The 25721-nt window shown below is 33.2% G+C and overlaps 1 protein-coding gene across 1 annotated transcript; it reads left to right on the top strand.

Moving 5' to 3' along the window:
- The first annotated feature begins 286 nt into the window (after nt 1-286).
- Nucleotides 287-21884, top strand: LOC129001788 (uncharacterized). Its single transcript, XM_054429232.1, has 6 exons — nt 287-541; nt 16983-17188; nt 18103-18238; nt 19536-19669; nt 20304-20532; nt 21595-21884. The coding sequence occupies exons 1-6, from the start codon at nt 457-459 to the stop codon at nt 21660-21662; spliced, it is 858 nt and encodes a 285-aa protein (XP_054285207.1). The 5' UTR covers nt 287-456; the 3' UTR covers nt 21663-21884.
- Nucleotides 21885-25721: the final 3837 nt, after the last annotated feature.

The following is a 25721-nucleotide window of genomic DNA, read 5'->3' as shown; positions in this document are numbered from 1 at the left end:
AAATATTCACAAGGTGTGAAATATTGCAAAGCAAAGTTGTAAAAAGGCGTGAACTTCGTAAAATAAATCCAGACTCGAGTAGCTTAGGGAGAAATTTATCCTGTTTGGTAGAATATGTTTAAACTAAGGTGTTATTTTAACCCTATCTGTCTTCAGTAGTACAGTGGACGGCTACATATCATATGTAATGTAAGCTAGTTTCAATGACGACCACCAGGTGCTGTAATAGCAGCACCGGCGCTACATCGGCGCGGTACTCAGTTCAGTTGCATCTCTGACGCGTAACTGTTCGCACCCCTTTATCGATAAACTAAAAAGTTTTATACGTAATAAAGTGTACACTATACAGTGTAGAGTGTTTCTAAACGGTTCATATTTTCTATACTGTTAATTTTCGCTGTGTTAAATAAGCTGTGGATCAAGTTGGTTCTGGAATGTAGGGTGGAATATCTGAACATGAAGTTGCTTCTGTTGGAGTTTTGGAGGTGGATTATATATTCAAACACGGCATGGTTTATTCTTCTTCTTCCCTTCATCACAGGTAAATTTTAATTTTTCCAAAGTTTTTTGTTTGGATTGAAAACTATCATAATCGATCATGTGGTTACTTAGGTTTAATTTTGTAGTTGTCTATATTAACTTAACAAACCTATGTTTTACGTGAGATAGTAGTATATGTTTCTTGTATTGTAAAAATAAACAAAATAAAAAGGTTTCTAATTTGTATTAGCGTATGTAGCCTTAAGACCAATTCTACAAACTACCATACCACCATACTACAAGCTACCTAAACAAAATATATAGGAAATGTGAAAACCCCTATTTAAGCTTCCAGAGAATGAACTATTGAATGAAACTTAATACCGTAACGAGAGAAAAATTGTTGATTTTAATAAACACCTCCAACTATATTCAGTTAAAAGACATTGTGAACGTGTACAATATATGTCTGATCTTTAGTTATTCTTAAAAAAAGTGTAATATGTATTTCATGTAAATTTAGAGTCAAAACAAAAGTTGTCGAATTTCGACTTTACATATTTTTATTGAAATTTTTCTTCTGATACTCGCTTTCTTGTAATGCATATTTTATGTAATAACGTATGTTAAACATTAACTAAATGACCATAAAATACTGTTGTGAATATACGACCAGAGAACTTAACTGTAAACGTATTTTGTATATATGACCTGTTGCCAAAAGTATTAAAGTATAGTAGCATTCCTTTGGATAAAGATTAAAGCCACGTTTAGTGCTGTGCTGATTCCAAATGCTTGAATTTAATTTGCACAACAGGCCACCATTATGCAAATCTGTTTCATTTCCAAATCATCTGCAAAAGCTTTTGAAAATGAATAAAAAGTGATGAAAGTCACAAAGAAAATAACTGTGTGAAAGCCAGACACTTTAAAGTACGAAGAACAATGAAAAGGCAAGCGTTTGAAATGGGCAGTGTAATGAAAAACTCCAGTGGTATTTTCCATCCGCAGGCTCTTTGGAGTTTTTTCAGGCGTGAAGAAAACAATGTTTGTACTTTGCATCACAAAGTTAATGCTTGTGTTTCATTCAAACGCCTCGTGAATGTTTTCATTGTGTATGGAATACGTTATACTGCAATAAATGATATTTTATTTCGGTTGATGTATTTTAAAACTGCTTGAATTCTATATACCTTCTCTGTTAAACGACTAGCACTATGCTTTTAAGATTGGAATAGCTTAACATTTGTATACAACATTGTCTAAGCCAAAATATCTACTGTGTGCATTTTGGAAGCAAAAATATTTAACGTTTGATATATTTTATAAATTGAGATGAAAAAACTATGTTTTTAACTGAACCAGTACTCTTAGTAAAACTTAGAAACGCGTAAGATTTTTTATGGCTGGCTGATATTTCAAATTAAGGACAAGAAAGTAGAAGTATGATTGTACAGGGTGAGTTTTTTAAAGTAATCCAATAGCTAACTTTTTAATTACAGGACTTAGCACCTCACTTTAAATTTGAAACTTGCTCAGTTTTAAGTTTCACTCAAGAATACGATTTCAGATTTTTTCATTGTGGCCGCCATTTTCCAATATGGCTGCCAACTTTAAAATTTCTTATAGAACACCCTGTATTTTATTTTGTTTTTAGATTTTACTCTAAAAAATAAAACATTTTTGTTCTTGACATTTTTTCAATATCTCTAATAGTTAAGGAGCTACGAGGACAAATTGTTAAGTATTAACAGTAACAACACTTAAAACTAACATTGTTTTAAAACATGCTTTAGAATTCATTCAACTTTGTATGAAAACTCGTAGCTCCTTAACCGTTAGAGATATTGAAAAAATCTCAAGAAAAAAAATGTTTTATTTTTTAGAGTAAAATCTAAAAACAAAATAATATACAGGGCGTTCCATAAGAAATTTTAAAGTTGGCAGCCATATTGGAAAATGGCGGCCACAATGAAAAAATCTGAAATCGTATTCTTGAGTGAAACTTAAAATTGAGCAAGTTTCAAATTTAAAGTGTGGTGCTAAGTCGTGTAATTAAAAAGTTAGCTATTGGATCACTTTAAAAAACTCACCCTGTATATAAAAAGTATTAAAATATTAATATTATTAACCTTTTAATTAGGCCTACGACTTCATTTCATTTAATAAAAAAAAATCTAAAATAGAGCCTAGAATAAGATGGTTTTTAGTCTGAACCTAAAATATTTCTAACAATTAAAAAAATCTTTATTTTAAAGCTGTTTTTAAAATCATTGCGCGTACAAACAATACTAATATTATATCGGAAAACAGTACGTTAATAGTGTAGGTTATAGGTAATTTTTGTAATTCAAAACCTAACAGCGTTAGCTCTTAGCCAAACACTGGCAAGTTCATAGTCCAGGCAACGAAGGCAAAAAAATACCAAATAGAGGAAGAAATTCATGTATTTACATAGTACATACATGTATACATAGTATACATGTATTTCTTATGGAAGAAGTATTTGAATAAGATTTATATCTTGTAGATGTTTGAACCGAAATAGTTAGTTTCTTGCAAGAAATTTAAAATCTTCTTTAATTTGCTAATTTAGTATTGTATAAAAAATGTATAGTTTTCGAGTTATTTACGAAAACCCTAAAAATGGGACCTTAAGAGCCCCTAGCCCCCTTAACTCCACTCCCACCGGTCGGCACTTTTAGTATGTTGTTTAGGGATCCTTTCCCTACAACTGTACCAAATTTGGCTATTACATGATTTTTCCGCTAAAATGTCTTTGTTGCCTGGATTATTATGGTTAATTAAATTTTAAAAATCAATTTTTTTCATTGAACGATGAGCACTTTTTAAATACCCATCATTTAATCAAATTTGAGAAGTAATTTCGTTTTTTTAAGTAAATTTCGTCGTGCCTGTGAAGTGCAATACCTGTATTTATTCATATCCCAAATTTTCAAAGTTTATTGAGCAGCTATTGTGAAATGTTAATATTTATATTGCTGGGCGTAAACTACTTTCTTGTTTAATATTTACCAAACTATGCTAAAACAATCGTATTTAGTTACTAAAGTAATGCTCAAACTGACGTACGTGTTCCTGAAGATCTAATTCCGGGAATTGTCTCCCGTATCGAATGTAGAAAACAAAGCTGGAATTTGAAGCCACAAAAAGACAAACACACATAAAAACTCAAGTGTCGTTTTAAACGATCGTTTCAATGGAAACACTTGCATTACTTCTGCACTGACTTAACTCGTACGTTTTCAAGTTATTTCTACAGCTGTTTTTCAAACATTTGAACTTTGTTTGTATTTTTAAAAAAATGAGCTGAATCATATTGGACCAAACCTACAATTCCATTTAAAAACTACTGTAATCTATAAAGTAAAAAAAATACATCACAACTCTATCTATACCTACTACTTTTTTTTATCTGAAGTCAGGTCTTTAAATGGATCGTATCTTAACTTAAATTGTATTAGGCAAAGTTTTGTGAATTGAGTGAGATACTTGTGTTCTTACGGCCAATACGAGTATTCAATTCTCAACATTATACATTATAAATGAGTTTTAGCATTAGCTCTGAGGCCATGTGGTTCCGAACCACATGTAAATTGGTACTTGGTACATCAGTCTAGAAATAAAATATAATATCACAATTGAGAGTACATATTTAATATTGAGGATATTTTTCTAATAATATAAAATTAAAAGTTGTTATACTCTATTTGATAACATCGACTAATTACTGACAAAAACTAACCATTTGGTTAGGTGAAATATGAAATAGGAGATTTTAAGGAAACACTAACATAGACTAGTACAATCAATTAACCATAAAACCGAAACTGTAGGATTTTCATACAAACGGACAACTAGCAAATAATATTTCTCTATGAAGTACATAATCTTTCACTGCTTCAGACGTGTTGCGAAATTTCATGTAAATGAGTAGGACATATGTTTTGGACCTAATATGCAGTAAATCTGTCTCTTGCAGCTGATATGTAATTACTACTACAAATTAATCAGATTTCTCTGGTGATAGGCAACGCAATGTCAGTACCAAATTACCTTAGGTGAGATAGTAATGTATTAATTGTGTTAGCTAATTGCTTCCTTGATAGAAACAGAACAAAAATAACAAAACTGTAAATGTAATTGATTTTACTGTCAACCTTAACTACTGCATTCCAATAAACTAGTTAACCGCCCGTGCTCCGCCACGGGAATATTGTCAGCAATAAAAGAAATAATAATTAACAAATACTGTTTATCTTTGTATTTTATTTAGGGGTTGTTTAATTTTGTTACATGAAATATAACCGATAGTTTGCCTGTATAAACTATTTTATGTTAATCAAACCGATATATTATTTTAACCAAATGAATGTTTTATATTAATTCGAGTTTAATTTGAAAAATAAATAGTATACGAACTGGGCAATGCTGATAACCTAATAAGCAGCTATTTATGTTATTTAGATAATTTTCTCAAGTATATTCCTATATTCGTAGTTTTTTTTCATTACATTTGTTGTATGGAATAAAGATAGTCACTTAGCCTACATGTAGCCTAAATCACGCATCAGCAGTTGGTCGCATTTCACGAATCTTTGACCCATACTGTGAGTAAAAGCTGTGTTCACGTCGTAGGCTATATATAAAGTTGGGTATAATTTGTTCAATGTTAGAGGGTACTAAAGGTCCAATTTGATAGAAAAGGAGTCGTGGATTTTAAAACTATGTAGACTACCACTACCAAAAAGATGTTGATTCAAGTGAGACTTAGAACTGGCCATTTCAAAATGCAGATTTGTATTATATTTTACTCAAATAGTTTTTTGTCTCTCTTGACCCTTAATACTTTTTTAATAGTCACTGTTGATAAGATTTTCCATAAACTCACAATGTTAATAAGGAGTTCATTTTACCTTCCCCTTGTGCCAACATAAGGGTAAAATATTTGTGTCACAGTTAGTCTGTTCTGACTCAAAATTCATAGCAGTACTGACAAATCCAATCTAACGACCCCAATTTAAAAAAAAATTGGTATTTTTTAGAAGGGACTTCCAGAGCACATTTAACCACCATCACTGCTCTTTACCTTTTTTAGTTCGATGGTTCACATTCCATATTCAAACTTAAACTCAATTACCACTTTCCTTCAGATCACTTTTCAGGAAAACTAAAACCTTTTTGTGTCCCAGTTAGTCTGTTCTGACACGAAATTCATAGATTTGAAGTAGTGACAAATTCAATCTAACGACCCCAATTCAAAAGAGTTGGTATTTTTTTGTAGGGACTTCCAGGGCACATTTAACACCAACACTGCTCTTTACCTTTTTAGTTCGATGGTTCTCTGCATTTTTTTTGTTCGGTATGTCTCTTTACGCCCGGTTAATGATTACCTTTTCTTTTTCTTTTTGTACTTTTCACACCCTGGGGTTAAGTTTTATAACGCTATAATGACCCGAGTGAACATCGCCATTAAACATCAAGTCACATACTTCTTCGCCAGAACTGAATGGTAAGTCACGGTTTCTCAAGCAACTTACCTGTGTAGCCTACTTGAAAAAAAATCACTGATATATTGTAGTTCCACGTATCCCAGCGTACTCGCCATCTCGAGAAGGTAAAGTTTGGTACCACTGAACGTCTAACACTGATCTTGAGTAAGATTCGTCACCTACTATGAAATGCTTGTATGTTTCCCACTCATTAGCAATTATATGTACAACTTGCAAGCGTATTTCCCCATGATTATTCTGGTGGCCGTAGAGAATAAACTATATTGATCAAAACAATAAGTTTCCGTTCCCTACTATGGGTATTATTTCACATTCCATACTCAAACTTAAACTCAATTACCACTTTCCTTCAGATCACTTTGCAGGAAAACTAAAACATTTCAAAAATAAGTTAACATTCCTTGATCAAAATTGTGTGTTTATAAACAGAAACTCCAAGTTTAATAATTGCATACTGAAAGTGAGGTTATAAAAATAATAACAAATGTCTGACAAACATTAAACAGCTGACGAATAATTTATAAACTGTGTATTATATTCTTCAATAAGAATTGTATTGACTCAACCTTTAAAGGGCTGTAGGTCGTAGCCCTTAGAAAAAACGTAAATTCTAAGGAAGTTCGGCAAATCTACACACTATCCCCTTTAATTTGAGACATAAATCTTGTAGATCGGTCCAGTAATTACTGAGAAAACAGTGTTACAACTGTGTATTAAATATATAGATGAATAGCTTGGTGTATGTGTAAAATGTTTAGTAGTATTTTTATTTGGTTTGTGGTTTATACTTTAAAAATTGCAGGAGTAAAAGTTGTATACACCCCTGTTAAATAGGATGAGTTCATCACGCGCTATTTCTACTGAAAAAAGCTTTGGCAATACCAAAACGATTTATTTATAAATATAACAAATTAATTAAATAGGTATAGACATTTTCTACAATACAGTTGGTATTTACATTAAAATACTTTGTTGGTATGATTTAACCTAGAATGGTAGAACCACTCTATTGGATTGTCCAGCAATCGTTATACACATATAAAAATGGTGTCCGAGCCTAAATTTAAATCTTTTCCTTTTTACCATTTCAAGTATACTACTTTTTACTATTACTGTTACAGGGGAGGAACTAATAAAAATATCTACTGATTTGTTATATTTAGTCTATCCTATGGTTCATCAGAATTTTTACAAATCTTGCGCAGATATTTGTCCGGACAATGAGTTAATATTTAATAATGGGAACTTTATGAAGAGCCTCGGTATATGTGCTTTCATGTAACACCACTTATATAGGAAAATGCCATCAGAAAAACAAAACACGATCAGAAAGAAAAAATACATTAGACGGAAATAATTATTTTGTTATAGATTGTATATTTAACTTAAACGTTCAACTGCTTTGCATTTATCGTTTTATTAGACAAAATATGCAGGAAAATAATTGTTGCAATGCTGTGGTATTATAAAGCATGGTGAGTTTGAACAAAACCATTTCTTGGCGTGGCAATACAAGGAAAGCACTGCACCAGGGAATAATAATGTCTGTAGCTCACCGGAACTTTAGAGCTACATGTCAAACTGTGTCATCCCATTTATCTCCGGTGAAATCTTGTAGCTGAACTCATAACAAGCTGAAGAGTAAGCCTTCAAACCGAGTTTTGTGTCCATTTATCCGACCTAATTAATTAAGCCGCAAGTGTACTAAAAATATTATTTATTGTACAAAATATTAGTATGAGATGCAGAAGCAAACCCTCTAGATAGTCGGCTGGCCTTTAAAATCGGACTGCATGTTGTAGATTACCGGTGATGGTGTGTTCCAAGTTTTGGGTTTGATATCATCAACTAAGATCTACGTTCCCAACGCATTTCAAGCTATGTGAGTGTAAATAGTGTTCACACTAGGTTTAGCATTGAATTGCAATTAAATCTTGACTCAGTTCAAAGTGACAAACCTTTTGACAGTTTTCTATTCGTATGTTCAAACAACTGTGTTTATGATTAAAATATAAAATCTCGACCTTTTATTGAAATCGTGCCATTTGGATGGGTTTAAATATAAGTTAGTATACTGCTTAGCTTGTAAAGTCTTAATTATTCGAGCCCATTGTAAACTAAATAGTGCCATGAAGTGTGCTCTGTTTATAATTTGTTTACACTCTTCAGTCGTAGATAGGTCCGAAAACAAAACGAGACAACTGTAAACTTAATCGTGCATGTACTCACTTTTACATAACTTACTGACAGTCAACTACGAATAGCTATTTTCTAAAATTTCGTCGAGACTAGGAATTCAATAATACCTCAATAATCCATTAGTGTCCTTGATTAGTCATACGGACATTCAAGAATGTCACAGAAAACAGCTGCAGTTACATTTTAGATTCAAGGGACCACTCAGGGCTAATGATAATAGACCTCAGTCATCAAAGGGAATAAACGCGAAGGTATATTCAAACAGACTGTCAGGTATGTGATATGTACAGGGCCGTATGTTCAAACAACGATTTCATCCACAATAATTACCAAGGACATGAGCGAGATTAATGGGCTTAACTATTTCCAATGAAAATACTGTATTTATAAATGAGTCTCGAGTATAGCTTCAAAAGATGAAACAAATTTATACAAATTAAACGAATTAAAAGATTATTAATATTGGCTCATGAAATAAATCTGTGAAATGAGTCGGTATGAGCTTTTTGAATGAGAGAAAAGTGTTGTTGTGCCTCTGTGTTTTATTTTAGACGATAACTTCATTAAAAGTTTTCAACGGTATACGAAGGGTTTGGATAAAATATATACTACTAAATTGTACTATTGAAAATGTAGGCTACTATCTATTATATTATACTTTTTACATTAGCCTATATTACACTTTTAGCTAATTTTGATATAGGAATGTAAACTATTACCATAGGTCTCTTCATAAATATTTAATGACTTATAAAGAAATAAAAATAAAACACTAAATATTGTAAGAATGGAAGAATAAAACAGATAAATCTTATTGAAAGCAGAAGTTATTGAAATATTTGGAATAAAACAAAAATGAGGAAAAGTTAGCTATGCCACCAGCCGTGTTAAAACCCTCAGCATTTAGTAAGGAGGTAAGAGCTTTAAAATGAAACGAGCTTTCAGAAGTGGATTATCAGGGACCTGTAAAAGCATTATAAGCTTTGCTTATGAGAAGAAATTTACACGGAAAATAACCACTTGACAATTCCATGAAACGCTTCTGCTCTTTATATTTTAATAACTTTACGTGAATAATCTGTGTTCTGAGTATTAGTTTACTATACTATTACGAGCAAATTTTGCATGGTAATAAAGACCATATCGTTGAGTGCCAACATCTATATGGCGTTAAAAAAGTCTCTCAGGAATCCGCCCCACTGGGTCTCAAAGTTTCAATGTAATCCTTATGGAAGCAGTATTTGACACATAAACAAAGAATTATGATCAGCTGTTGACTTTTGAATGCAGTAGATAAAGAAACAGCGGATAGCATTATTCCACAGATATTAGAACAGAAACGGAATGGATCATATATAATCAAATGACGACACTAGCTTGAGGTCTGCAATCCTCAAATGTTATTGAAATGGAAGGAAACAGGTCCGCTACGTAGGAAGTGGTGAAGGAAGTAGTAATGGCGAGCTGTTCAGGGTGTGGGATCTGTTTATCAGGTATTTGCAATCCTATTCTGCAATAGGAAGGAAGGGAAACAGGTCTGTGACGTAGGAAGAGGAAAAGGAAGTTGGAAAGGCAAGCAGTCCGGAGTGTGGGAACTGTTTATGACGATTAGATTAAGGTATCTGCAATCGTAAAATGCTATAGGAAGAAAGGAAAACAGGTCCATGACGTAGGAAGAGGTGAAGGAAGTAGTAAGGTGAGCAGTGTGGAGTGTGGGAACTGGAAACAATTTTTAGCAGTTAGATTAATGTATCTGCAATGCTGTAAATCTTATGAGAAGGGATGGAGTCATGCCCTTGACATAGGAAATGGCGAAAGAAGTAGGAAAGGCTAGGTGACAGTGCGGAGTGTGGGAACTGGAAACCGTGTTTAGCAGTTAGATTAATGTATCTGCAATGCTGAAATCTTATGAGAAGGGATGGAATCATGCCCACGACATAGGAAAATGGTGAAAGAAATAGTAAAGACTAGCAGTGCGGAGTGTGAAGAATGTTTGTGGCAATTAGATTAACGTATCTAAAATACTAAAATGCTATGAAAAGAGATAAAAACAGGTCCACGACGTAGGAAATGGCTTTGGAAGTAGTAAAGTATGAGCATAGTGTGAGAACCGTCTGTGGCAGTTAGAGTAATGTGTCTTCAATCCTAAAATGCTATGAGAAGGGAAGGAAACAGGCCCCACGACGTAGGAAGTGGCGAAGGAAGTAAGTAAAGGCTGGCGGCGAAGAGAGGGGGAACCGTTTGGGCAGTTAGATAAATGTATCTGTAAAACTTAAATGCTATGAGAAGGGAAGGAAACAGGTTTATGACATAGGAAATGGGGAAGGAAGTAGCAAGGTTAGCAGTGCAGAGTGTGGGAACTGTCTTTGGCAATTGCATTAATGTATCTGCAATCCTAAAATGCTATGGGAAGAGAGGGAAACAGGTCCACGACGTAGGGGGTGGTGAAGGAAGTAGTAAAGGTGAGCAGTGTTGAGTGTGGGAATGGATTAATGTATCTGCATTGCTAAAATGCTATGGGAAAGAGACTGTAGACTGTAGGTTAAAATTATTACGAAGCACGAATCGATACATATTTTCGATACATGCAATCATTTACAACTGAGTTGACAACAGGTGATCTTTTACTCCATAGAGGCTAAAAACGGTTTCTACTCCCTAAAGAGTAAAAATGCTACTTTAGACCCGCAACGCTTGCATTAAAAACTACTGTTTTTACTGCAGTATGACAAAAACAATATAATATGAACCCTTAATGACTCCGCTCAATTTAGTGGATGCCTCTGTGAACGCCACCTAGTATTATTTACGGAAAGAATGTAGAAATATATATTTTCTTTATACATGTTGTAAACAAAAAGTCTGGAAGGTTGAGTGATCAAAAATATTCCAAGGGATACAATGTCAAATCAAACATAGCACTCTCATTGCGCTGCTCCTCTAAGTAAATATTTCAGTAGTTACCCAGTCAGACAAACGAGCAAACGTAAACATTTACTGTGCAACGATCTGCTGTGTGGCACTCGGGCCGTGGGAAACTGCATTTTAAACTACAAAGCTAGTTTGAGTAGCCTATCGATAGATTTCTACACTCATTTCATTTAAACTCTCGAACATGTTAAAAAATTTAGTTCTTTAGTTTACCAGAAAAACATCGACTTATTTGGTGGATGAAAAGACTATAAAAATATTATTGTTTGTAGCAAATTTTTGTTTCAGGTTTAAGCAATCCGCGGTCGCTGCTAACATAAAATATAAGTTATGTTCAAACATTAATTGTAAACTGAGTTAAAGTTTTTTTCAGGGGTTAATAGTACCTAAATAAAGTTTTTGGAAAACAATAAATAAAGTTGAGGTTTAAATTTAGGCTTTTATGAGTCTTGAGCGAACAAAACAAAACCAAAGAAATGTGTTTTGAGTTTCAAATACTTGTGCCAGCGATAAAATATTGCAAGACAAAGCTGAATCTTGAAGATTGTTCTCAGAGCTGTGTAACATATGACAGCAACGAATATCAATCATAGAACAAAACTACTTCTGTCCGTCCTGGGAGTGCATCTTTTGTATCCATTTCAGAACATTCTTCATTGTAACAACTGAAACCCTCTAGTATGTTTAAACTTTTACCCATAAAGAATTTTAATGTCTTTGTTTGATATTTTATGATTATTAAATTAGATTTATAGTTTAAAAAATAATAAATATTTTTAACATCTCATAGAATGGTTTGCCATCTCATTGAGCCATGACAACCTCATTGATAGGTTTTGCCATCTCTCGCAGTTACTAATGCGAATGTATTTATACCATATTTATACAATGTTATAGAAAATTCGAATGAAAAAACAGCTTACGATTACCTTAAAACTACGCTTAAATAAAAAAAAAACTGTTATTATTTTATGAACGCAATAATAACTTGAATACAGGGTGACAAAAAATGTTCTTGTTAGACGTAGTTTAAGACTTAGAATTAAATAAACATTTACTGATTGCACCAAGCGTAATATTTATGTAGCAGCTTGTTCTTAATATTCTATTTACTATCTGTGTGTGTATACATATAGTTTTTTACAAGAGTATCCAAAACCTAGTCCTGTTGCTATCCAACGACAACCACTTGTTTGATACCACCAATAGGCGATAGCCTAATGACAATTAGCATGTAGGTCCAGAATCGATTTAGGTCTAAATCTAACCTTCGAATTTAATGGCGAGTATTATACTCAGACAACCGAATAACATTGTCTCAGCTTGGACACCCTTTAAGCACAAGTTTGTATTTAACAAGCAATATGTACATATTCACCACACTTCTTCGTTTTATATTTTGAAAGTAGGTAACATAGGGTTTTACAAGAAAAACTATTGTTTCATAGATTATCTCACGAGAGTGAGTGACAACCACTAAAAATATACGATTGGCTGATTTGAGCCCAAACGATAACTTGAGACATATTTTTTGTTTGAAAAAATTTAACCTTAAGTCTTTTAAATGGATATCCATTTAACATTATTGTTACATTTGTCAACAATACTGTTAAACTAATATAGTTATATAACTAATATAATTCTGATATTCAATGAGAGTAATTTTGCTTGTCAGACGTAATAACTATTAACTATTAACTATGAATAACTATTATTTTCTTACAAAATTAACTGATGTTGAATTTTTGTCAGAAAATTAGAGATAAATATGTTTCTTAAACATTGAGATTGGGAGTAACAAATAACTTATGAAAATGCCATTAAAATTAACTGCATAGTACGGGATAGTGGTTGAGTATCATTGAATATTGAGTTTTGAAATTGGAAAATACAAATACAAAGATAAAATCTACATTTTTGTGAATCTGTCATTTTTGTTAATATCTTTGTGAATAATACCCTATTTGATAGGTACACAATGAAGAGTAAACAAATGATAACAAATCTGACAACAAAAAATGACTCTCTAGAATAATTTACCAGACTTTAATAACGTTCTGTGTAATTATCTGGACTCAAATAGCAATTTAGTTCTCCAGGGGAGCAAGACTCTGTATAGTCCTGGCGGATATTATGGTAATGCTACCTCCTTGATTGCTGTCTGGGTTTGGCCATCTCTCGCAGTTAAATATAAGAAAATAAAATATAAATAAGAATGTATTCAGTAAAACATGCTCAATATCCATCAAAATATTGACGAATAGAATTCACAGGTGTTGTATCTAAAACATTAATATATTCAGAAAAAAACGTGAAGTATAAAATATAGAGTAACAAATAATTTGTAATTTAGATTGCATATTATGTATTTAAATTTTTGTTTGGACACATAAATTTAGTGACAAGAGTTATTATCTTTTAATGACAAAATTCACATTCTATTAGGATCTCCTTACAGTTGATTAGGTTTTAGTTGCAATTCAGCACGACTAACTAAGGATAATTATATCCAAGATTGAATCTCTTTAATGCCCACTTAATTCAACCACTGCTATAACAGTTCTTATTACTGGGGCCATTTGAATATACCCCTGATCAGTTTATTGATTACCTATAGATCTAGTAATTTAAGTAGCTAAGTTAGCTATGTAGCTTGAAGTGTTTTAATTATAGAAAAACAGGACACTTTGGGTTTAGACTAATTCACACCTTAGAACAATGGCCAATGTATTTTATACTATCATAAAAATTGACTGAGTAAAATCACTCTTTAAGGGGCAAAAATGAATAACACGCCTGTTACTTGGTAGCTTTCCAAACTAAATTAAGATAAGGTTGGTAGTAATGAAACATGATTTCAGTTTATAAAATAAATAACGTAACCAGAGTAAAAAAAAACAGCAAATGCTTTTTGATGATACATAATAAAAGGTTAAACTGAAAATAACACAGTGGAAGAACGCATAGCATGGAATTAAGAGAACATTCCCAATAAAATAAACATGGTAAATTTACGTTGTGTTTTACTGCAGTGCTAAACTTTGATACACTGTATCATCCGGAGCTATTTTTGTATTTTATAAACAACGAAATTTCCTGTAGTTTTCCTAGGGGTACTATACCTTGGTTGTTTACACAATTAACTTTTATCTCATTATTTTAAATTAAAACTATTGAAATACTTTAGTAAAAAATTGAGTTTTCATTAATAGATGCATGGAGTGGTAGATGATAAGGTCATGTCTAGTTACACACTCTATCTACAAACATTTTTTTTTAAATATAACATCCTAACCACCATTTGAACTAGTTAATATTGAACAAACCTACCAGAAAATTGCATGCCAAGAATTATACTCCGTATTATTATAAATATTAATAATATTTATTATTATAATAATAAAGGAGACTGGGACGGGTGGCGTCGTCCTGTAATCCAGCTACTAGGAGTGTGGATATTTATAGGCATGCACTGTGGATGCGATACTCCCTGGTGTGGATTAACTTCCGCACGGGTGAGTACTATGATTATCCGCAGTACTATCCTGATAATTAGACCAATTCGTATATACCAAGGAAAAAAGTGGTTCGGATTCCACTATAAACTGTAGGTCCCTTAGTCGCCATTAGCTGTATGGGCTATTAATTATTACCAGCTGTGTCTAAGGAATATGTCGGCCTTAGTCACTAACAAGACTACAATATCGCGCCACTCATCTTACACTCATCTCCATTCATACTTGGCTTTAAATACCTACTTTGTATGGTCGCCATTTCAAAGAAAAGTATAAAGTATAAAAGTATCTTGGAGTGTTGTTTATAAATTAAATCATCGGGACTATTCCCTCTGACAAGCCATTGTTAGACATTCTCAATTCGGAGAGCTTTTAGTGGCTAAAAGAGACTACGTATGCGATATTACTTTTTAGCTCTATATTTTGATAAACAATGTAATTTTCAAAAGACACATTTTTTCTCTTTGGATGCAACGGTTCGTAATCCAGACTTATATACGCATATTGTGAGGTGTTTGGTTAGCAATTTTAACTCATACTGTTGACTCTTAAATACTGATCATGAGTAGTGCCGTTGAATATTGGCATAAACATTTGTGTTTTATTCATATTATGTGGTTCGTTAAAGAAATGCTTATATCAACTTTTTACGCTGCACGCTACAAATGTGTATGCGAAAACCTAATAACTACTATAGAACCTAATTATATGTTTCACCCGTTCCTCTTTTATCTTTCAAACTACACCAGTGGTGTATTAAGGGCTAAATAAAAAGTTGGTTTAGCAAATCGTAAAGTGCTTTTAAGAAACAGGTTCTGTAAAAAAATATTCTTTTCCCACAGTTAACTGGCAACACAGGCTTCCTTGCACTGATTATAGCACGCAAAGTATCTAATGGCTGCATTTATTTACTTTTGCCCCACTAATTTTACTCTGCCAGACTCCAGTGTTCAAACCAAACAACACAAAACAGTGTTTTTTTTTTTTTTTTACCAGGCACGTTATACGTGTATGCTGGAAAATAAGTTGGCAGCACTTAAAGATACTACGACTACGATCAGCTGTTGCTGTGTTTCCCATTTCGTTCAAACTAAAACGTGCTGTTTAGTATTTGATAGACTAGTTATGTATATGTTTTATAGCAACTGTAGAACAAATATAATGTATAACGCGAGCGCAAAGTGCCTTTGCTGCAACCGAGAAACTTTCATCTTATAACCACTTATCTCATGTGCAGCAAAGTGCCACTTCACGCATTAGCCCCACTATTAACTATTTCAAGATGCAAAAGAGAGTTGTGCGGGAAATTTCAATTAGGTTTGCAAAAGCTCCCAGTTATGTATCTAACGAGTAACGTGAAATTTCTATTTCAATGGGTTTAAAAAGTGCATATCTGTTTACCTGCTTCCCTAATCAATTATTTTGTTACTTTTCACACCCCTTTTTGGGATACCAACGAATATCAAATCTACTACTACACAAATTTGTATAAATAATGCTAGGCCTATTTACACTTTATGTGACATAATCAAATGTGAAAAGCGAATAGCGAACTATTCGAATCATAACTTTGGCAACATTATGATGAAGCAATTGCTAGCAACACTCTCATCATATTTAAGTTTTGTATAAAGTTGTGTTGTTGCCTATTTAGTGATTCTTCATAAAAAAAGACCCATCCGGATGGTTAATCTTTCAATGTCTGCATCCGTTTTCGAGTTTGATTACACCTATATACAGCAATTTTCAATAAACTCTAAAACTTAAACTCGCCTCCCAGTGGACAATATTGAAAAGATAATTTAAAAAAAGATTATACTTCGTAAAATACATAACAATTAACAAATAAATTTGAAAAATAATATGTAGCATTAAAAGTGTAAACCCGTTTGTCAGCAATTACAAACAAACTGTATTAGCTCTGTTTTTATAACAGAGTTGTTTGCTATGCTGTCATTTTACTGGATAGTTCATGCTGCCATTTGAACAGCTAATCATTTTAACTTTATTGTGTGTGAATGATGTATCTAATTAAGTCCTTTGGAAGGTTATGACGTGTTGTATAAATGAAAAAGAATCAACGATTATGAGTCGGTGCTCTGGTTGGTCGAGTTGGGACTAGAAATCCAAGGCAGATACTGACGTATTTTTTGGATTATGGAGCCGCAACTTAATTTCATCAGTACATACTGATGTGCTCTCCCAGTTAACTCCTTACCTTTTTTAATACGTTCCACGTTTAGGTCTGAGGCGTACGTACCTAAGAAAATCATAGGTAGTATTTCGACCTCTTCAAAACTCACCAAACCACCCTTTTTTCTAGGGGTTGGTGGGCTACGGAACGTCACTATCAGGGTTCCTCTAGCCGTCACTGCAGGCGCCACCGTCTCTCTCTTCTGCAGCTATGATCTGGAGAACGAGCCTCTCTACACCATCAAGTGGTACAAGGGAAGACAAGAATTCTTCCGCTACGTGCCCAAGGAACTGCCTCACACTAGGGTGTTTCCCATCAAGGGGTTCAACGTGGATGTGAGTATACTGGCCTGGAGCTAACATTTGTTATACAAATGCATAAATGATAAAGAAGCTGAACACTCATATACAGAGTAGGTGAATACCGGTGGTTCCGGACCGGCTGAATATTCTTACTTATGATAGAAATTAAAATTACATAACTTTGCAAATTACATTATGAACTAAAATATAATTTCTTTTAGCATATTACCAACTATAAATAATTACGAATGAGGGGTGGCCTACTAGGAGTCAGAAGAAAATGTTAAATGAATGCGTAAATAAAAAGGCGTATAAAATTTAAGGTTTCTGTTAGGAAATGCACCTCAACGTTAAAGTCAAATTAACTCCAACTCCACGCTACAAATGGCACTGTTCAAAGTTTACTTTAATTTTGCGAATTTGAATCTTAGAATGGCAGCCGTTTTTACTCAGATATTCTTTTTAATCTCAAGTTTGTATTGTATTCGTTAAGTTAGGGCATTTAATTTGATTGGCATAATGGTCTATGTTTACATTTATGATTTTCTTCCGATTTCCTGTGGGCCCCACCCTGAGGATGTAGCGTACAATTGCTTGGGAAATTCAAGTCATATTTGAATGACTGCCATTTCTGCCTTGGTTGTCGGTTTGTAGTTGGGTTTGTGGCATTGTGTTCTGCTAACAAAGAACTTTAATATGTTGTATATATCAACCTAAGCTTTTTTTTTGCTACCGACTCCTCGGGGCCATCCACTAGCTGAGGTTGATAGTAGGTAATATGAAAAAAATATATAATTTTAGTTCCCAATTTAATTTGCATAGTTTGAATCTTCTAGCATAAGTTCATAATAAAAATCTTCAGCCGTCCCGGAACTTTTCATCAAACTTGTATATAAAATCTAACTGCACTGATACAAAGCACAGACTTAGCAACCACTGACTTGCAGGTGAGCCTGTCAGGACCAGAACGCGTCGTCCTGAGAGATGTCAACAGAGCCATGTCAGGTCGCTACTTATGTGAGGTGTCTACCGACGCCCCGGACTTTCTAACCATGGTGGTGGCTGCTAACATGAATATAGTGCGTAAGTGTTACTTGTTTGGCTACCGCTGCGTATTATAGAAAAAAACTAATTTTCAATAGTATAAAGAATAGTAGTTCAGTTGTTGGTCAGTAGTTTTTCGACGGCACTGTGTATAAAAGACGGAAGTCTTTACTACGGTTCCTATTTAATATTTGCAAATATTCTAATTTCCTACATGAAGGTATTCTCGCACAAAATTGGCACACGTTAAAAATATCAGATAGACTATTTGAGCAACAGTTCGATATAAGATTAAATAACAAATATTATACAGATAAGCTTTTCTTTTCACATTGTTTTTTACTAGATCTATGTTTTATTTGTATATATTTTTTTACTCTAGATAGGCCAAGTAAATATGCATACGCGTATTTCTGCGAGTATGTTGATGATGTTTGCAAAGGAACTTATCCACGAGTTTAAACTAACGATGAATTAGAATTATTATGCCAAAAACTCACAAATAATGCGAAATATACAAACACATCATCATACAACGAAACCATATTTAATCTAATAAACTCTTTAAAATAATTATGAAGGTAACAAATTATTTTTTAAACTCTTTCTATCATAGGACGTTAAAATGAATAAAAATGAAAATAACGATAATTTTAAATAGAGTTAAGTACCTAAGTGCACTAATAACCCATTTTAAACCATTAGTTAGTAATGGTACGTTTTTACTATAATGACAAGATAAAGTAGGAGAAAAGAGACGCAAAGGGCACAATAAAGGCCAGAAGAAGCAATATCTTTTATAGAACGAGAAGTTGTTTTATGTACCGCAATATTCAGCTCTAATATTGCCAGCCAAAGTCACGTCCAAATCCTGTTGTGCTTCTCTCCCATTCTAAGGTTTCAAATTTAGTGTGTCTTTAAATGTAATGTGAAAGTCGCTTAATAATTGTCGTAGTAAAGTTGTAATAATATATGTAAACAAAATTGGTTCCACAACAAAGTAATTTTTTTGAAGGGTATATTTGAAATAATAGTTTCTACATTTGTACATGTTAAACCTACACAACCAAATAAAATGTTTGGTCAGGACTGAGATGTCTAAAAGCTAACACGTGTTGGTCCATAACAATCTTGTTAAATCTCTTCCAAGAAATGCTCAGTAAAGAGGGTTGAACGAGTCGTCATACCATACCACTAACGGTTCAGTGAAATATCTCCCCGTCTATCTTATCAGCATTTTTGTTAATACATGTATTCTCTTTCTAGTTTGCAAAATGTACGTTAAATTACATAAATCAATTAGTAATTTGTGCTGTAATTCTATTTATTTACACAGGACCGCTGGACCAGAAGCCATTATTGGAAGTAGACAAAACAAAATACTCCCTCGGGGAAACTCTAAGAGGAAACTGTACTTCACCACCCTCCAGCCCTCCAGCGAACCTCACACTATACGTCAATGGGAATAAGGTAACATTAATTTTAATAGCTACCTAAATGCTTTTGTACAGTTGTTTTCAACTTCTTTGAACTTACTGTTGAATAATACTTATTTTCAAATGCATGATGTGATTCTTCAAGTATTTACTGAACCAGTTTTAAAGCTTAAAACGACTAATGGAAATACATATTCTTGAACAAAATTAATGTAACAAATTTTGAATAGGCTATTGTTGTAGGTTGAATTGACCATCAAAAATAGTCTGTTTAACAAAAAAAGATTATTTATCATCGAGAAACACCTTTTAATCCAATATGAACGTGACGTCTCCTAAAAAAATTAATATGTTGCCAAAATACAACATTTTCGTAATGTTAGGTTATATTGTTGCATACTGGCAGAAAGAATTGTGAAATTCCTTCAACCGTCATGTTAACATCTTGAAAGTTTCGCCTTCATTGAAAGATATGAGTACAGGTAGATGTTTTAGGTTAAAATCTATCAAAATAGTAAATTTAACAACCATAACGACTTTTAATTTCACAACTATTTATTATATTCTAGGATCTTAAACGAATAATTCGTTTGCTGATGGAAATTGTACCTTAAAACCACGTTTAACTTAGTCACAATGGATCAACTAATTATTTTTTTTCCTTGCAGGTCCGGCCAGGACCTTTCATGAAGTCTCACTTCTTTGGGGAGGAAGATCACAAGGTGACGATCACGGAGGTGTCACTAGAAGTCAACAGTTTCCTTGGGTCTAGAGTGAGACTGCAGTGTGTAGCAGACCTGTTCGGAGTGTTCACATCGTACAGTGAAGTGATTGAAGTGGTTGTGGTCGAAGACAAACCCATCTTGGCCTCAGTTCTGGACAACAGAGAGAACCGAGGTAAGTTGGGTTTCATAGCGGTGTATTAGCAGTGAAGATGTGTAGAATCAAGAGGAAGGTTAAATTAGATTCTAACGTTTTAACTCCAAAATAAGTTAGGAGATGGTTAAGCACAAATACCCTCTGGCCTCCTCAAGCCTTATTGAGTACATAAATACACTTAAGTGAAAATTGGTAGGCTAATTGTTTTTGTAGCTGTCACATTTTTGAAAACTGACGTTGTTTTATAGGTACTCGGGTTGGATGTAAACCCATTTCGCAGATTGGAGTGATGACGATTAAAATAAACTAGGGTTTAAATCAAAGTAGATTTTAGTGAGCTAAGATAGAAACAGCAGAAGTCAACTACGTCTTGGGGGAGAAGACAATGCTTAGGTATATTGTAAAGCTATTTGTGAAGTAGTCAAAAGTGACATAATTAAAGTGATGACGGTATAGGCTAAACTAACAATGACGCTGAGTCTAAACAACAGGGGGACGATAAACTGGGTTTATATAGAGGGCTAGTGTGTGCTTGGATGTAGGGTGATTTAAAAGTGTATTGTTTATATATGTGTAAAATTCGTAAAACTCAATACTGTCTGGATGCTTGCCTACAACTATATTGCTTAAAAAATTAAACCTACAAACCCTCCTAGAGGCCCAGGGCCCTCGTCTCCACCTCCTTCAGTGGAACACTGTTATCCAACTCGCAACGCAACAGACACAAAGACCCACCCTTACGAATCAGTAGACCAACCTAATTAAAGCAGCAGCTTTCTGTAGGTCAGCACAACTAGTTATTAACAATAGCTTCAAAAAGATGAATATTAATTTTTTTGGCAATTGCGAGATTTGAACTAGTAAACCTCTGGTTTTTGTACATGCTGTTCTTTGGGGTTGGCTTATTGGAAAAAAGTTTTCACTTCATCATTGTGGAATTAACGCAACGGTCTGTCTGAAATTAACAGTGGACACCTAACAAGATTCACTCTGTATATTAGCAGGAAATTGCATGGATTTATGTTTTAACACTACATTCTGGTTAAAACTTTTTGAAACTTTTATTTTTATTGTTTCCAGGTCAAACAAGTAGGAGTTTTGTCCTACTGGTATCAACGCTAGGAGCGCTAGCGTCTCTCCTCAGGTAGCAGATGTAAGCGCGTGAACTACTTCTACCGATTCGGAATCGTTTCCTTCCAATCAAAAGTTAATAAATAAAGATGTTACCAATTTGAAAATTGTCATGTGAAAAAGATAACTATATTACAATGTTGATGGGGTGTGTTAATGTTGAGAAGCTCAAGTCTGTCCCATTTTTATGTCCCTTTCCCCTTCTAATTGCTTTTAACCCATTTGCTACAAGTTTTGTACAAACCATTTGATGTTCTGGAATAAATGAAAAAAAAAATTAGCAGGAACTCTTACTACAAATTTATTGAATAACATTTGAAGGATGAACATATTTCTATAAACATTAAGTCTCCAATGTTAAAACATAGTTCAAATGAAATGTTGATTTACATTTTCACTACTTCTCCTTTGATGTTTATTTATATTATTATACTACCTTTAACGACGTTTATTACGACGTTGGCAAGTGTAATGCATAACTATACACATTTCTTTCACATTTTCCAATCAATGACGCAAAATAAAAAATACGGATTGCAAATAAGTTAGAGGAGCATTTAGTGTTCATCAATTTACCTGCTTTATAATAAAAAAATAATACTTTGTTTTATGGACAGTAGGGTATAAATTGTTGTTTGGAATGATGATAATCTGTATTTTTAAAGTCAATCATGATTATCGTTTTATAAACGCAAATTATCAAATAATGAAAATTTATCGACCCCCTCTCTTATTTTAGAATATAATAATGGAGTCACACGAAGCGATGTTGTTATTATGTAGCTTGTAAAAGATTTGTGTGCCAAATACTCTTTTATAATACTAAGATGCTTAGATTGTACATATTGTATATTGTAGTTAATAAATGACTGTACTATCGTATTTAAATGAAAAAAAGACTTATTTGTGGTGTTGTAATTCAAAATAATATTTTATTTAATAAAGATTTAAACAAATAAAACAAGTGATATAATTTTACCCGATTTTGGACTATGTTCAGAGATATTTGAAAATTAGGATAAAACAGGTTGAGGCGATGAAAGTACTCCAAAGTTCTTTCGCTATAATAAAGTAATAGGAATAAACTAGGGGACCAAACATTGCTTGGTGGTGTTTAATTTGTTCAGGAGTTTAAGAATGAAAAAACATGGGACTTACAAATTTATAATTTCCGAAAGATTTTGGTCTTCAATAAGAACAATAATATTACTAAATACTGTCTGAAATATGCCTTTGAAAGGTCGTATGCCCTCTAAATTTAGTGTCAAGCCCTAGCCAGCTCAATTGGCAGATTTATTTGTTTGTGATTTCGTCCTTTTGGGTTGTTTAAGTACAAGCTTTTGTCTAGTCACGCCATGGAATTGCTCAAAATGAAGCAAAGAATCGTCTATGGAAGGATTCCTGGAGATATGCTTAAACTCGAATTTGGTGAATTTTTCAAGCAAATCGAGAAATATTTGTTAACGTCACAATAATTAAAGATATCCCTCCACAACAAAACTGCAGACTAAGCTAATTTAAATTTTTCTAATTGTATTTTACCTTAAATTTTTTCATGAACAAGTCACATTTATTACAAAACTTAAACAAATATTATTATATAAAAAATAATTTGACATGATATAAGACATGACGAAAGTTAAGGTAACTATATGGTGTAGCTTTATAACTCAATATAAAGTTTCGTTGAACAGATAATGAAAATCATGTTATTTAACTATAATATATCTATATTTTTGAGTTGAAAGCTAAATTTACTTTTATAAAATTAGTGCTGAAACAAAGTTATAAGAAGCTAGAACTTTTGTGAAAAACAAATCCCCGTCAAAATGTAACCTGTGTCATGGGACCGATCTGTTGGAAATGTGGTACAACTTTAGAAACAAAGCTAAGTCGAATATAAGTTTTCTTGATGTTAAAGTTTGTTTACGATTATTGAATTACCATACTGTAAAAATAATATGATATTCACATTAACCCAAAGCTCTTTACAGCTGTATTTATATTTGTTTTATAATTTGAAAACCTGCATTTTGAAACAAACCTAAGCCAAGCTTATAGGTCTATACAGTACCTAATAAATTTAAAAAGTTTAATTAAATGTTACTTTGTAGCCTAGTAGGTACTTAAACATGCAATCGTCCAAAATTGAAACACATGATAATGTAAAAAGCGTGTGAAAACGTATCATTAATTTTATACTAAATATACAACTATGGTGCAACGTCCAACATTAGATTAATTTATGGAATATACTTTTTTAGTATCTCGTAGTACTGCAACAGGGGGAAAATGTAGCAATCATAAATACGGTTTAATTAGGTACATGTGTTAGTTTTTTAATGCACAGTAAATTCCCACACATTTAGTAAATTCCCTATTCAGATAGTAATAATTGATTACGAAAAATCTTGTTCATTTCGGGTGATTTAAGGGAAATTCAATTTTAAAACATGGCTAACTTTAGCAATAAAATGTAACTTCATATCATAATACAAAGTCATTTTAAATTTTACCGTAACCTAGAAGAAGTTAAAAATATTTTTCCCACCATAAATTGAGTGTGGTACTTATAGTTCAAATATTATATGTCAGTCATGCAATACCTTTCTTAATCTCTAGTCAGTAAAGCTGCTACCCGATAAGTCGGTACGGTTTTCTGTGAGTTTCGGTTGAAAATAATATCAGTACCAACTGTTTTATACTATATTCTCTTTAGCAGATAGGTTCATCTGTGTTTTGTCTATATTTAAAGATGTATTTTGTTTAAGTCTTACTCTAATAATTTAGTTAGTAGGTATCGGTGCTAGCTCAATCAGAAGTCAGTACTTATTTAACGGCATACGAACACGCATATAGAAATAACCTGTTTTAACTACCTAATTATTCTATGACGTCAAACAAACTCGAACATAACACCAACCTGTTTGAACTTCCTAACCCTTAAATGTCGACATAAGAACACGAACATAGTACCAACCTGTTGGAACTTCCTGAAACTCAAATGTCGTCATACAAAGATGTACCTCCCATCAAACAGTTTGAGCTTCCTAAAATTGAACAAAAGTCCCCAGCTAGCTGAAGACCTAACTAACGGTATCAACCGTAATAATACCAACTCAACGAATTATTAAAATCCCCTCCTAGAAAATGTAGTAAAAAGACAAGTCAAAAATATTTAATAGAAACAGTACATAAACGAGTCCTTCTGAAACACACGGAACCCATTAATGCTTAACACAGTCATCATCACGATCACTCATCATATCATATCATGATGAAACAATCTCATTAGTTGCCAACATAATGGTCTGAATAATTGGTCGTTCCAATCATCAGATCCCACTGATCAATATCACTTACCTACGGAGTAACCTAATTTATGCAGGGAAAGCCACCATTATGAAATTATTAGTGACAATCAAAACCATTTGTGAAACTGCTAATGTCAAATACGTAACCGTTCAACATGAACGCCAATACCTGACAGAATCTTTAAATCAGACATTTTTTTTACCTTTCATTTAAGGATTTTTTTCATTAGGGAGGTACAAGCCCGGGGTTGTTTTTCACATTACTTCAGGCTTTTTTTTTCCTAGGACGCTAGGCACGAGCCTGGGATTGTTTTTCACATTACTTCAGGCTAGACCTAGGGGTTGCGGCATTATCACTTAGATAAATCCATTGGTGACTTGGCGGGGATCGAACCCGGGACCTCAGGGACTGAAGTCCCGCGCTCTAACCACTACGCCAGCTCGCTCCCCGCTCTTCAGGCTAGATCTAGGGGTTGTGGTAGTAAACTTAGATAAGATTTATTGGTGATTTTGCATGATTTGAAACCGGGCCTCAGGGATCGAAGTTCCACGCTCTTAGCACTAGACCAGCTTGCTCCCTATCATTTAGGGATCAATGAATAGATAAAAAATAGCAGTTAAGTTATTGTTTATATTGTTTAGCATTTTATTAAAGTTAACCGATGACTACCGACTAAGATGTTTAACCATAAGAAAATGAAAAACTGAAAAAGTATAGTTGAAACGGTCTTGTTTGAAGAGGAAAATTGTTGCTTATAATAT

The sequence above is a fragment of the Macrosteles quadrilineatus genome, unplaced genomic scaffold (assembly GCF_028750875.1).
Source record: "Macrosteles quadrilineatus isolate MER2022 unplaced genomic scaffold, UCM_ALF_1.0 Scaffold_8__2_contigs__length_117827958, whole genome shotgun sequence".
Classification (NCBI taxonomy): Eukaryota; Metazoa; Arthropoda; class Insecta; order Hemiptera; family Cicadellidae; genus Macrosteles; species Macrosteles quadrilineatus.
Note: the sequence above shows the minus strand (reverse complement) of the source record. Positions and strands in the feature narration are given on the sequence as shown.

Coding starts and splice junctions, on each gene's coding strand:
- LOC129001788 (XM_054429232.1), top strand. CDS start 457: ATGAAGTTGCTTCTGTTGGAGTTTTGGAGGTGGATTATATATTCAAAC. Junction 18,239..19,535: donor TGCTAACATGAATATAGTGC/GTAAGTGTTACT, acceptor TTATTTACACAG/GACCGCTGGACCAGAAGCCA. Junction 20,533..21,594: donor GGACAACAGAGAGAACCGAG/GTAAGTTGGGTT, acceptor TATTGTTTCCAG/GTCAAACAAGTAGGAGTTTT.